Below are 14,933 nucleotides of genomic sequence, written 5' to 3' on the forward strand. Positions count from 1 at the left end.
GACACCCATGAACAGAGTTTCCCGGGAGCTTCAAATGTTGAAGCTTTCACCCATTGATTCTACTTCCTTGTGGGATCACATCAACAAACTGGAGTCATTGCAATATGAGATTTCGCGGTGAGGGAAGGAGATTTCCACTGAGGATATGGCCATCCAGCTACTTGCTCAATTGCCCTCGAAATATGAGAGTTTCTATTCTTCACTTCTTACCTTGGAACGGACGGAAACCATTACCTAGAATGGCTGCCTATGGTCCTTGATCAAGAGAGCAGATTTAGGGATTATTCTTCAAAGAAAGGTAACCAAGCTTTCATTGGACAGAGGGGGGGGCAGCCTAACAAAGGCAAAGGTGGGGCACCTCCTTCTAAGGACTCCAAGGATGCAAAGCCAAAAGGGTCTTCAACTTGTAATTCTTCTGGCAACTAGAAGGGTTGTGATTATTACTCCAAGGGGCACTTACGGCGACAATGCCGGAGTCGCATGCAGGAAAAGGGGCAAGCTCATCTGCCAAAGTTGTGGAGGAGTCAACTTTCATCACTCATTGATCTCGAGTCCGAGACCCCCCCTCTAGTGGTTGAGTAGGCTTTTCCTTCTTGTTCCCACTCTCCTCAGTGGATTTTAGATAACAGTGCCACACAACACAGGACTTATTGCAAGGATTGGCTTGATGAACTACAGCACATGCTAGATTTGGAAATCTTCATTTCGAAGCCTTGCGGAAGGCTTTTCAGGAGTAGGTGGTGGATGGATTGCCAAATCTTGGCACACGTGAGGGCCCTTGTCACTCGTCTCAAAGGGAAACAACATCAGGACGCCTTTCCAAAGAAGGCTACACAGCGAGCTACGGCACCTTTGGAGTTGGTTCATGCAGATTTGTGCAGCCCGATGCGCACTCCGTCTCTTGGTTCTGCCAGATATGTTTTTCTTTTGGTTGATGATTTTAGCCGGTATACTTGGGCCTATTTTCTCAAATCCAAAGATCAAACTTTCCACATATTCCAAACATGGAAAATCTTGGTGGAGAAACAGTCGATACATTATGTCTTGACATTACGAGATGACAAAGAAGGCAAGTTTACTTCTCGTCAATTTAACCAGTATTGTGAGCTACATGACATTCAACGGGAGTTTGCAGACAGAGGTACACCTTCAAAGAATGGCATGGTCGAGCGTAAGAACCAACCGGTGATTGAGATGGCTTGGACAATGTTGGAACATTGGAGTCTTCCTCAAAAGCTTGGGGCAGAAGCAGTTGCTACTGCTGTTTATATTCTCAATCAGTCCCCTACTACTGTTGTTCCAGGGCACACCCCCTTTCAGGCCTACCTCATTAGATAACCCACAATTTCTCATTTTTGGGTTTTTGGGTCAGATGCATTTATTCATGTACCTGATGGTGACAAGGGGAAGCTGGATGCTAAGTCCAATCATCATATTTTGGTTGGTTATAGCTCAGAATCCAAAGGTTATCAGCTCTACAATCCTGCAACCTTGAAGATCATCGTTAGCAAAGATGTTGATGAGACTTCATCTTCCATTGCAGAGGGGGCTTCTTCATTGTCACGTGCATTCCGCACTTGGATGCCACGTAGACATATCTGTACAGAAGGTGCAAGACCTGGGATGGTAAACTCGTCCCATGTGAGCCCAGTCCAGGACGAGTCAGCCAAGGTTCCATCCCAGTCGTCCAAGGTCAGGTGTGCATTGTCCTGCACATAAGTCCAAGGTCAGGTGTGCATTGTCCTGCACATGAAACAGTGCCAGTCCTCGTTGTGAGTCTCCCTCTAGAATGATGTCAGTGACTCTGTGTATCTGGTAGGATACCGGATGCCAGAACACTATGTAGACAGTTAGGGTTAGCATTTAAGAAAAGGGGCCAGCCCATAGGGCTACCCCAGTACTCATGTGGGCATGGGGAAAGCACAAGACAATCCCCATAAGGGCCAGGAAGGCCCTGGCTGTATCCACCAGCCATGGGTAGGCCATGGGAGGGCTGTAGGACAGCCCTAGGGGCATACCAAGGGTAGCCGACTGGTTATCCAGCCTAGGAGGGTTGTAGGGTAAGTATGGGCCAGCCCATACAGGCTGCCCAGCCTCCATATGAGGCAGGCGCACAGTGCCCAGCCCAAGTGTGGAAACATGCGCAGCACTATATAGTATTTTTTGCTATATTTATTCAAGTTGTGGAGTATTTTGAAAACAGCCGACTACTTATTAGCCAACCGACTGCTGTTCAGAAGAGGTATAAATACCTCAGCCCACAATTCATTCATTCATCTCATCATTTGCCGAGTGCTGAAGCTGAAGCAAGGGACAGCCTAGATCAAGCTAACGCAGAAGGGGTGAAGGATTGCAGGTCAAGGGCAGAGATTCCTCTCAGCCAAGAAAGGTTCAGTCAGTCTTTTATTTCAGTATTTTACATCATTCTAATAAAAGCAAATACACCATTCGTGGCGGGGTCCCTACAGAGGGTATTCGGGACCCAATACTGTGTCCTCTTCTCCCTCTCTCTCTCTCTCTCTCTATTTTTCTACACATCTATATTCAGTTTTGTGCGTTATTTTCATCGCGAGACAAGTGTGCTGATTTCTGAGCATTGAAGTTACCGATCTCCCCCGAGGCTTCCATATGTTACAGTGGTATCAGAGCCTACTACAAGTGTAAAGATTCAGCAAAGAAACCAGAACTTTTTCTCGCTCGTGTGGTTGTTTTTCAGACTCCGGTGGACTACCCCTTTCGGAGTGAATCCTGCCTCTCGAAGGACGGTTGGTTTTCAGCCTCCAGAAGTCTCCCACACACACAATGGATGGTCAGATTGCGCTCTAGAAAGGAAGTGCTTTTTCAGCTATGGCGAGCTTCGACGACGAGAGAGACCAAGAACCTTGGGACCAGAGTGCACCGGGCAGCCCAGCTAGGGCACCAGGCTTGAGTGTTACAGAGATGTTCTAGCAGATGATGTGAGCAATCGCCGACCAGACGACTAAGTTGAAAGAGCAAAAGGCGCAGATCCTGGCTCTGGAAGAGCGTACCCGTTCTCCAATGCCGCGTTTTCCATCTCCTCCTCCCTCTCCTTCCATATCCCAGATGCCAGATTCTCTACACAGGGACCCTCTCGCAAGGTCACGACCGCAGCCGAGCTCTTTTCTTGAGTTGCAGATGCGTGCATTGGAGATCCGACAGCGTGAAGACGAAGCCATGCGATGCGTGGAACATGAGCGTTACTTGCAACTTTGGACGCCAGATTGACACCAGTGGCGCCCTCGAATCATTTTCCCGAGAAAATGAACTTCAATAAGTATAATGGTAAACTCGAGCCCACAACTCTTTATTCATGGTTGCATCAGTTTGAAGCTTACTTTGCCGCAGTTAGAAAGATAGATACTAACAGAGTGATCTTAGCCAGTTGGTACTTGGAAGGTGAGGCCATTCCTTGGTGGACTCAGTGGGCTCATGCCCACACCAAATTAGGTATTGCAGCTTATGTGTGGGACGAGTTTGTCTACAACCTTAAGCAGCGGTTTCTACTGCCCCACTACCTTGAGCGACTCGAACACGAGTTCAGGAGGAGCGCGTCAGAACGCGCAACTAGTCCTTCAGTTTGCCAATAGAATTTCGACTTTATGTTTGCAATTAGGCAAATCTGATTCGGACAAGAAAGGGCAATTTTTGTATGGCCTTGACACGCAAATCTAGTGGGAGGTGCGTATGTTTAGTCCAGCCAGCTTCGAAGACGCACTCTCGCTTGCGCAGAGTGCAAAAATGAAGCATAATGGTGGCAAGCCCAAGACTTCCCAACCGACTACTCCCAAGGCTACCGCCTCGGGGGGAAAAGGCCAAAACCAAACGGGGTCTTCCCCAGGAGAGAGCACGGGAGCCTCTGGCTCCAAGAACTCGAACAATGCGTCCAAGCTTACTCCAGACCAGAAAGCAGAGGCAGGCAAGAAAGGTGGCAAAGAGTTTTTCGACGACTATCCGGCGTTATTGACGGATTTTTTGGAGGCTATGCAGCTTCCGTCAAGTTAAGCAGAAGGGGATGTCACGTGCATCCCGCACTTGGATGCCACGTAGACATATTTGTACAGAAGGTGCAGGACCTGGGATGGTAAATTGGTCCCATGTGAGCCCAGTCCGGGAGGACGAGTTAGCCAGGGTTCCATCCCAGTCGTCTGAGGTCAGGTGTGCATTGTCCTGCACATGAGTCCAAGGTTAGGTGTGCATTGTCCTGCACATGAAACAATGCCAGTCCGTGCTATGAGTCTCCCTCTGGAATGATGTCAGTGACTGTGTATCTGGTAGGATACCGGATGCTAGAACACTGTGTAGACAGTTAGGGTTTGCATTTAGGAAAAGGGGCCAGCCCATAGGGCTACCCCAGGAACTCATGTGGGCATGGGGAAAGTACAAGACAATCCCCATAAGGGCCAGAAAGGCCCTGGCTGTACCCACCAGCCATGGGTAGGCCATGGGAGGGCTGTAGGACAGCCCTGGGGGCATACCAAGGGTAGCCGACTAGTTATCCAGCCCTAGGAGGGTTGTAGGGCTAGTATGGGGCAGCCCATACAGGCTGCCCAGCCTCCATATGAGGCAGGCGCACACTGCCCAGCCCTCATTTTCCATGCGCCTAGTGCCCAGCCCAAGTGTGGAAACATGCGCAGCACTATATAGTATTTTTTGCTGTATTTATTCAAGTTGTGGAGTATTTTGAAAACAGCCGACTGCTTGTTAGCATATTGGGAGGCGCTTTCCAAACTGACTTGGAAGCGGGCCATGGTAGCAAAGCCTAACTCTACTGAACGAAATCAGACTTGGGAGCTCGTTCCTAGACCGGCAAAGAGGAAGGTGATTGGTGTCAAGTAGGTCTATAAGACCAAGTACAAATCAGATGGGACTCTGGATAAGCACAAGGCCAGGCTTGTGGCCAAAGGCTATTCTCTGAAAGCTGGCATGGATTTTGATGATACCTTTGCACCGACTGCTCGGATGGCGACCATATACGGACAATTCTTTCTCTTGTTGCACAATCTCATTGGCCCATCTTTCAGATGGATGTCAAGTAGGCATTCCACAACGGGGAGCTAAAGGAGGAAGTTTATGTGGAATAGCCCACTGGATTTCAAGTTCCTAGCTCCAAAGGTATGGTCCATAGGCTGAAAAAGGCCTTATATGGTTTGAAACAAGCCCCGTGGTCTTGGTATGAGAAGATTGATGTTTTCTTTCAACAGAAGGGTTTCAAAAAATCGACAGCTCATCCAAATCTCTCCATTTATCTCAAGAAAGGGTTGTATACTCTTTTTATCATTCTCTATGTAGACGACTTGATCATCACAGGCAACCATGTAGCACACAATGCTTAGACAAAGGTTGCCCTCAGTCAACAGGAATTTGAGATGAGAGATCTTGGGTTGCTTCACTTATTTCTTGGTTTGGAGATTTTTCAGCACTCAGATGGCATATTCATTTCTCAATAGGCGTCATGTTACAGAGCTGCTAGAGGCTTTCAGGATGACAAATTGTAAGCCCATCACTTTCCCCGTGGATCCCAGTACAACTGCTGAAATTCGCGAATTCGCTAGCGCCTTTTTTCTGAAGGAGATTTGAGATCTTGTCTGCACCGGAAGACATTTCTCTAATTCCTCTTGGCCCCAGGGGTTTTCAAGGGTGCTCTACAAGCTGGTGAAGACAGTTTTTTATTTCATCAAGTCTATAGTGAGATCCAAGCTCTTCATCAAATCTGCAGGTGACTTTGGTAAAACAGAGATTAAGCATTCAATGTTTGGTCAAATCTTGTGTTTCTTGACTTAATCCTCTACTAGACTAATTTCTATTGATGACCTTGAAAGGATTTGAACTCATTTGAACTCGAAGGCCCCAGATCTGGACTCCCCGCATACTCTGTTTTTTGCACACAAAATAGAGAATTATTTTGCTAATCAGTGATTAATCAGTACTAATCACTGTATTTTGGTGCAATTGAGGGTTCAAATTAACCATTGGGCATCTGATACAGATCCCTATAACTTTAGATTGCAATTCGGAGATGGTTTGATACTCCAACCATTCAGTACATATTTGTTACCCTTGGTTTAATGGTGAATTTATGCTGATAAATCTGTTGTAATCATCACCTAAACACCAGATTGAGTTGTAAAAGGGTAGACACTGCCCTTGAATCTTGAAATTGGATCAAGAGGTAAGACCCCCTTTACATCATCATGAGCACGGCACAAGAGATAGCCAAATTTAATGGGAAGCAGTTTTATACATAGCAAACAAAAACCATGTATCTACTCATGAGGAAAAATCTGTGGGGGCTAGTTGAGGGAAGAGATGAATGCCCAGAGGTGAGTGGGAAAAATGAGTGAAAGAGCAAGAATGAGAAAGCATTAGGACTTATCGTACTCAGTTTAAATAATGAAACCATTCATCACATCACAAGGATACAATGGGCAAAAGATGCATGGGATGAACTCAATAAATTATTTGGCACTCAAGCAAAAAATTCAAAGATAAATCTGTTAATGCAATTCTACAAACTGGATATGAAGGAAAGTGAACCTTTGATCACACACTTGAACAAATATAAAAGCATTAAGCAACAACTGGCAGCCATTGGCAAAAAGGTAGAAGATGATGAGGCACTAGCAATGCTTCTGAAGAGTGTGGACAAAGGTGAATATGAAAACATTGTAGCAACATTAAAGAATGTACCTGAATTGAAGCTACGTGAGATAGAAGGAGCTCTACTAGAGCAAGAGACCAGGGTCAAAGAGAAGAAATGGCTGGACTCAACAGCTGGAGAAGAAAAAGCATTCTTCACCCGAGGAGGATTCTCTCGAGGACGAGGATGAGCAAGAGGCAGAGTAGGAGGAAGGACCTTCACTTGCCACAACTGTGGAAAGCCAGGACACATGGCAAGAGACTGCTACAGCAAACCTAGTGGACAAGAAACGACATCGGCAAACTTCATGGAGGCTCCTAAGGAAGTGGAGTCAGATCATCTTTTCTGAGAGAGAGAGAGAGAGAGAGAGAGAGAGAGAGAGAGAGAGAGAAACCCCACAACCAATTGCAACCTGCCCCAACAGAGTAAAACCACCTCTGAGCCACCGATGATGTAGGCCATGTGGTAGATGTATGTGTGAGCACTTTAGTCAAGGTCACGGGCACTTGTAGTAGCCTTGGATACATAGAGAGAGAGTGTGTCAAGGACTATGAGTTTAGGGACTTCAGGCACTGGTCACGGACTATCAAGTAAGAGGAAAACTTAGTATAGGGTCCAGGTGTGCTAGGAGAATTCACTTGAGGGGAGGTGTTGAAATATACAAGTGAATAGGGTGTGTGCGGGAACAAGCCCTTAGCAAGAGGCTGTAAAAGAGAATCTGTAAATGTGAGAGAACCTGTGAAAAAGTGAGAAGTATCTACTGGGAGAGAATAAAGGGTAGCATGAGAAGATTTAGGAGGTGTGGAGATATTCTAGGAAGAGGTGGAGAGAATCAAGCAAAAGAGGTGGAGTGAATCAAGGAGAGATCAGTAGGATTAGATGCTTGGATGTAAACTCTATAAATTGAGGCATTGACCTAATGAGAATTTGCTGGTTTTTGATTATCCATGCCTACATTAAGCTATCATTAATTGCTCACTAATCACGTCTTAATTATCGTCTAATCTCTTTTCTAATGATGTTGATTCTAGCATTTGATCCACCATAGCTCATCACATTGCTGCAAATTTAACAGTATTTCATGCAGGGAACAAGCATATAGAGATCCACTACCACTTTGTGCGGGAGCGGATACATTATCCTTGAATATTGTCCTACCCAGAACAACGCTGCAGACACCAAACGATTATCTCAGTCAGCTATTGGCGTTCATGGCAGCTCCTTGGGTCTTGGGCCCAACCCCAGGACCTGAGAGGGGGTGTTAGCATATATCATCTCCTGTTGGTGGCTTTTCTGGTGTTTACGGGGGTCATTTCTATGCTCAGGAATTCCCCATATTTTTCCCCTATTTTATGGGCCTTTGCTGTGGGTTGCCCACCCTGTTTATGGAGCTTTTACCTATTTCCAGGTCATGTAGGGGACTAGGGGGCAGTCGGCCAGCTCATATAGGAGTATATATATATGTGCTGCCCTCTTCCTCACTTTCCTTGATCATTCTTGATCACTTTGGTGAGCACCCTCAGTCCTCTGCCTACGGAGTCCACTCCTCGCCTATGGGCTTCGCCTATGGGCTGGCTGTATCCACTCTTTTCTTGAGGATTAGTGCATCAATGTTTTGCTGTTTTCTCTCATCTCTCTCTTGGAGCCTCACCGTTTTTGTCATTCGTCTACATCTTTCCACTGCCCTTTGACCCGGGCACCTCGGGGGGAGGGGGGGGGGCGGGGGGTGGTGTGTTTGCCTACGCCCTAGTTTAACAAGAATAAAGGAGCACCTATCTTCATGGTAAACTTGGCCCAGTGTTTTATAACTGTGTCAAAATCGGCACAGCTACAACTTCCATCACAAACTTGGCCAGCCACATACATGTGATGACAACTTTACAGTGTGAGAGTGTAAGACACAGTTAAGCATATAAAGGTGTCATGCCCAGTTAATTGGGCTCGAAGCAGCTTTCATGCAGCCATGCACACAATAGCTATTACTGTAATGGCTGCCTTATAGTTTGTTCACTCTGTGAAAGTTGAAAACCAAGTACAAGAAGCAAGCATGAGAGGCAGGGGATTTATTTGTATTACACAGGAGAAGACGTCAACACATGTCTATGGCCATAAACTCTTTAATGACTATTCTACATATATATAGGAGAAGAAGGTCCTCCTGAAAAAACTCACTGAAGACAACTGCTGTCATCCTGTAGGGCTCCATACAATGGTAGACCTTGAGGTAAGACAGGATTCAAATCTCAGCACTGCAACACAATAAAGCTAACAGCATCTCCTCCTCAAGTCATCACCTTACATCTTTTGATATGGAGCATATTCCGATGGAATACTATACAATTGATGCCACTGAACACCGGCACATCCACGTGCAGATATGGGTCATAGGTGATAACCACTATTGCTGTAGTGGTGTTTAAATGAAGTCCTCCACTAATAGGGTCACTTGCTTCCCTTGAAGAATCTAGCAAAACTTCCTGCTGCCCCTTTCAGTTTACTTCTTTTCTGGGCTGCTGCTGCATTGTTGCTTTCAGTGGAGTCTCCAGCCTGTTCAGAAATATCTGCTCCCTCACATGAAAAGTTGGAGTCCTTGTTTTTTTGAGAGTTGGTGTGACTTTTTGTGGCAAACCAAGAACTTCCTCTATCATCTGGTGAGTTTGGATCACTGCTAGGCAGTGATCGAATACGACTTCTCATTGTTAGACGGCGAACCATCTTTAAACTGCTACCTTTCCTTTTCTGTAGATCTGTATCGCAGCTCCGCCTCCCATCTAAACAGTAAGATTGGATATCCAGTGGTCTTTCCATTCTGTTCTGCCTTGGCCTACAAAAGTGAAAACAATGCCATCAGATTAGCACATTCAAGCTCTAGAAAAAGCATCATAACAGTCAAGGCGAATACCTCATCCATCTTGCAGCATGCTGATATAGTCTACTAATATGTAATAAGTCTGGACCCTTCTCATGCAAATTCCTTAGATATGGCTTTCTATTTAATACTAATCAAAGGCAGCACACAGTACACGTTATTTTACAAAAGCTCAGCGTAAAGTCAAAAATCATTACTGGGTCTCGTCACAGAAGGTGGTTGCTTCATGAGGCTCACAAGATAACATTTCAAGCTCATCAATATCCCTCTCTCCATCACTGTATACACCATCCATAGCATCGTACTCTATGCCCTGCATGTAGTCATTCATCTTCTCTGGAATGTCTTCGAAATACTGACTCCTTGCCCCATCCAAAGTCATATTCCCAGATATTGAAGTTATCAAGGGGGAATACATTCTAGCTTCATGCATCCTTGCATTTTGTAAGTGATCTCCCACAGTAGGTTTAGGGTGTCCACTATCTGCAGAAAGCATTTTGTTGCTGTTCCAAGTGGAGGCTTCTGGATCAAAGAACTGGTTCTCCTTCAAGGGAGACCCGAAGGATGTTTGGGGTATTGCCGGAAAACATTCTGGAGAATTTGATTGATGTGCTCCCATTCTGTTCGTAGCACTCCCTGAATGCTTCCAATGACTCAAGGAGTAGCCTTTAGTGGCCATGGTCTCTGATTGGACCCCATTACTACTGCCTGTGCCCCTTTGAACAGAACCTTGTTCTAATCTGTACTGTTCTGTGGGCATCCAATTTTGAGTGTCAGGCTGCTCTTCTGCTGGGAGAGAAGCCAGGCTTATCTTCACTTCTACAGGAAAACCAAGTATGGATTCGAACACGTTTGCAATGCTTTTCTGGGACCTTTCACACCTGGATTTGTTCTCTGGATGGCTCACTTCTAAGTGGATGACAGCATCGACTGCAACACAACAGTAAGGCAATGCATTAGTGTTATTCCTTTCCCCCATTTGAACATTACATTGGACAATGATAAAGTTGAACAAAAAGATGTGCATTGGAGATACCTTCTGACATTGAAATTGAGACAAGTTTCCCATGTGCATGTAACAACTGCCTCAGAGGAAGAGGCCGACATCTCTCCACTACTCTACACCATATATCATCCAGCTTAGTGGCAGTTAGCATCTGCCCACTATTCATATCCTCCAAGAGATCATCTGAGGGATCATCACCATATTGTTGTTTTTCTGGAGCACGTAGCAGCGCTGGTGATGCTTGCCTTTGCATGGATCTGTTGTGATTTTTTTTTTTTTGAACCTTCGTAAATGGCATCTCATTTGTTTTGTTCATGCTCCAAGTACTGCCTTGATTCATCGACACACGGTGACCGGTTCCCCCATTTCCAACCACCTCAGATTTGGATGGCATAAATTCTGAGCTTGTGTTCTGGCAGTGATTAGCATCATCGTCCAATGTTCGCCGGCCAGAAGATGTGCGCTCGAAATCCGCAGCTTCATTCTCACCGACATCATCGAGCACAACAGGGCTCTGAGTGACACTTGTCCCAGCACAGGAAGCAGGAAACAGACAAGATCGATCAGGACCAAGCTGTAGCAAAGCTGCAGTCAACCAGGTAGACCTGTCATTGGAAACCCTGAGTTGTTTTTCAGCCTCAGAGAGAGTCTTCATCGCCATACGCAGCCGTTCAAGCTTTTCCTCAGAAACTGGTCCCAAAACAAAGTAAGACAACTAGGACAACCCGAATCAGAGACATCAAATAAGACAAATAGCATGCACACTCACACACATGGGTAAAGACAGAGGCAAGTAGAGAATATACTTACGAGTTTGCTTACGAAAAAACCCTTTTCTCTGTTTGTCTGTGAATTTATAGCTGCCAGCAAGAATATCTGTGATTAAAGTGGCCAATCGGGACATCAAAGACAAAGGCTCTACTCCCAAATCCACTAACTCTCGTGCTCTCCGCACTGTGCCGACAGTGTCAGCTAGGAGAGCAGAATCCAGCAAGCTTAACATACACTCATCGGATGCGGAACCAACCTGAAAAACGAGAAAAGCCAGCATCACTGCAATCACAGAACTAGACAAGTAGGTCATGAGAGAGCATTCTTTCCCTATCACCCATCCACTAAATCCTCACAAATTTTCTTCTTTTGCATGGAATTAGGATAAAATCACATGAAGTTACTGCAAGTAGACATAATCATACAAGCTCATAAACCGTTGAAGAGTTGATCTGCTCCCCGAGCAAGCTGAGCTGATCTAGAGTAGTTTCAGCATCCCGAAGAGAACCATCTGACTGTGAAGCAATTAGCTGTAGAGTATCTGTATCTATCCCAAGATTCTCCAGGCCAGCCAGCTGCTGCAGCCTGTTCACTATTTCAGACTCTTTGATTTTGGGAAAGGGGAACTTCTGACATCTCGACAAGGCAGTCTGTGGCAGTCGATCTGGATCAGTTGTGATGAGAATGAAGACTACATTCATCGGAGGCTCCTCCAAAATTTTCAAGAGTGCATTCCATGTCTCCGTAGTGAGCACATGGCACTCATCTATGATAAACACTTTGTAACGGGATAAAGCAGGAGCGGAAATAGTTTCCTCTAAAAGAGCCTTCACTCTTTCAATGCCATTGTTGCTTGCAGCATCCACTTCTTTGACCTCAGAGCACTTACCTGTGGCTACGGTGGTGCACTCCCTGCAGGCCCCACAAGGACGCCGCTCCTCTGGTGAAACACAAATTAGAGCTGCTGCAAAAATTCTTGCAGCAGATGTTTTACCAGTACCGCGGGAACCCTGAAAAAGGTATACAGGAGCTATCTTCCCTCTCAAAATGGCATTGGAGAGGGCTTGTGTCACAATGTTCTGGCCAACCACCTCTTTGAACACTTTGGGCCTATACTTCTGGCTCAAGTTACGTGGCTTGTAATCGCAGAGAGCGAGCTCCTTCCATTCTGGGACAGCAAGTTGAAGGCTTCCTTTCTCAGCCACTTTCACCAACCTTCCGGTATGGTGTTCTTCTGAGGAGACGTTGAAAGCTTCCAGCTCCAATTCACCATGGAGCTCACTCATTGACAACAGCCCACCATCACCATCGACAGAAGAGGCTGCCAAACCCTCACTCCCATTGTAATCCTCTGGGTCAGTGAGTAAGGGAAGAGGTTCTGCTTCCGGGCTCCTACTATCGTATGAAGCTGGAGTAAACTGTTGTTGCAACATGGATTGTCGCTCAGAAGCTGAGAAACCCTTTCTCCTCATGGTTTTTCGAGGTTCAGGATGCAACATTGCTTCTTGTCCTGCTGAGTGGTACTTAGGTGGCTTTTGATTCTTGGACCTGTGATGCAGTTTCCCACTATCCTTCTTGGGCTGCTCCACAGAATCCACCTCGTACTTGAAGAACTCAGCTTCCCACAGCCCCGGCCTCAAGCTGCTTTGACCCACTTGCGAGTTGGTATCAGGGATCATCTGAGAAGGTCTGGAGTTTGTATTTACGGTCTGCTTTCTACTTGACCTCCCCCATTGAGGTGGGCCAATTGGAGAATGGGATCTCAAGCCAGCCTTGTTATGAAATGAAGCCAGCCCACTTTCAGTTTCCTCATCCAAATACTGTTCCTCCTCATCATAAGGCTCCTCCAGTGTGAAGAGAGATTTGAACTGACTGAATTTGTGCAAGTCATCATGAGAATTGAGGACCAAAGGGGAGAGGATTTGGGCATTTGTTCTCGACAAACTGTCTTTAGGTATTCTAGACGTCTTTTGAGAAGCTTTCACTCTCCTGAAACCATCTCTTCCGAAACCCTCTTCCTGATGAGCAAGAAAGCCATGCTGGACGCCAGTGTGGTCTCCACTGGTGTACAGCCAGTTCTGCATGTCTGGGGGCACTTCTTGTTCAAAGCTCTCTGCTACAAAAGGCCCACCTACCTCTCCATCACCAACACCATCATCATCATCAGCAGCAGCAGCAGCAACAGGTCTCCAATTGTGGAGAAGAGACTTTCCTCCCACGATATGTTTATCCAATCCTCTACTGTCACCTAGAACTCCGAGCTTCTCTAGGTGGTTTTTCACTCTTTGTCGGTGGAAGTCAGCTTGGCCTCCATCCATGCCCTCAAAGGCTTCTCGTCCAAGGTCCCAATTAGTCCTGGGATCAACATCACCCAATTGTGGAGATCTGAGAGGCCCATCTCTAGTTGATGTAGTGCCTCTGATACCATTTCTTCTGCCACTCCCATACTCTAATTTCCTTGAAGCCAATTCGTCATGCCTATCATGAGATGGCAGATTCAACTCTGCTGTAGTGGATGAGGAGACTGCCTCTAGGACCGCCGGCGATTTCTGAGAGGAGGTGGTTGTTGATGGGTCTCTAAGGCCCTTTGTTTTCTTGAGAGCGGTGAGCTCCCTCATCAGAGGAAGCTCCCCAGGTTGCCCAACTTCTAGCATGATGGTTATTTTGCAGGACCACACACGTTAACAGTGCTTCTATTGTCACACTCTTCTCCTCTCAAGGCAACAGCAGAAATAAAAACATCAGTTGAGTTCAATATGGGGAGACTATATATATAACAATGCAAATATAGACCTACAAATGTGAGAGCTCACAGAAATGCGATCAATGATTAAAATGACTGCAGCAATCGAAGGGCAAAGCTTGGTGTAATCAAAGTGCGCTAAAATTACGATTCCCTAAGCATTTGTAATATGGCTCTCATAAATGCAAAGAGTAAGAATATTGCACGAAAACCTCAATCTTCCTCACTACCTTATAAGGTCTCATGAAGCGCTTCAGTCATTAATTGTGACCTTATAAAGCACTGCAGTCATTAATTGCGATTGCATCTTCTGTCTACGAGAAAGCAGAAAATTCACCACAGGAGTGGTAGTACTACTGTTAATTGATCTCAAGGAGCCCACCGTTTCTGTTAGCACATAGAGTGAGGAACACAAGGTACTGCAAAGCATGCACGCGCGCATGGGGCTTGGAGGCCAGGTTGCTGTCAATAAATGGGCAAGTTTCGTCCAGAAAAACAATAGCAATAGCATCTGCAGCAGAAAAGGCTACGGGATAGCGATACGCGAGGGATTATGACAGGCGAAGGCCTTGCCAAGAAAACTCACCAGTGCTGATGAGAGGAGCTGGTACTCTACAGTGGTCCTGCAGAAGCTGACGGTGATGATGCAGGGCCTTACAACACCACAACTGTTCCTAAACGGAGAGCCTCCACCTAGACCTAGGTTGGCTAGACGAAATGCTCTTAATTTTGTTAACCCACTTTCCTTTGCTATTAATTTTGGAAAGTATTAATAGAAATCAAAAATGGATGCACTTTCCGTTTCTCTTCTCTTCTTCGTTGGCTACCAGACCAGGATACTCTTCCCTGACTTGGAATGGATAGGGGTGGGTCCTCTGACTTGGAA

The 14,933-nt window shown here is 46.0% G+C and overlaps 1 protein-coding gene across 1 annotated transcript; it reads right to left on the reverse strand.

The window, feature by feature from the left end:
• Window positions 1–8,707: 8,707 nt before the first annotated feature.
• LOC147626091 (uncharacterized) lies at window positions 8,708–14,711 on the reverse strand. Its single transcript, XM_086817649.1, has 5 exons — window positions 11,730–14,711; window positions 11,344–11,560; window positions 10,564–11,223; window positions 9,725–10,457; window positions 8,708–9,482 (listed from the first exon to the last, which is right to left on the reverse strand). Exons 1-5 carry the CDS (start codon window positions 13,956–13,958, stop codon window positions 9,101–9,103), a joined length of 4,221 nt encoding a protein of 1,406 aa, XP_086673775.1. The 5' UTR covers window positions 13,959–14,711; the 3' UTR covers window positions 8,708–9,100.
• Between the last annotated feature and the right edge of the window lie 222 nt (window positions 14,712–14,933).

The sequence above is a fragment of the Cibotium barometz genome, chromosome 23 (genome assembly GCF_041138505.1).
Source record: "Cibotium barometz isolate CiBa-2024 chromosome 23, ASM4113850v1, whole genome shotgun sequence".
NCBI lineage: Eukaryota > Viridiplantae > Streptophyta > Polypodiopsida > Cyatheales > Cibotiaceae > Cibotium > Cibotium barometz.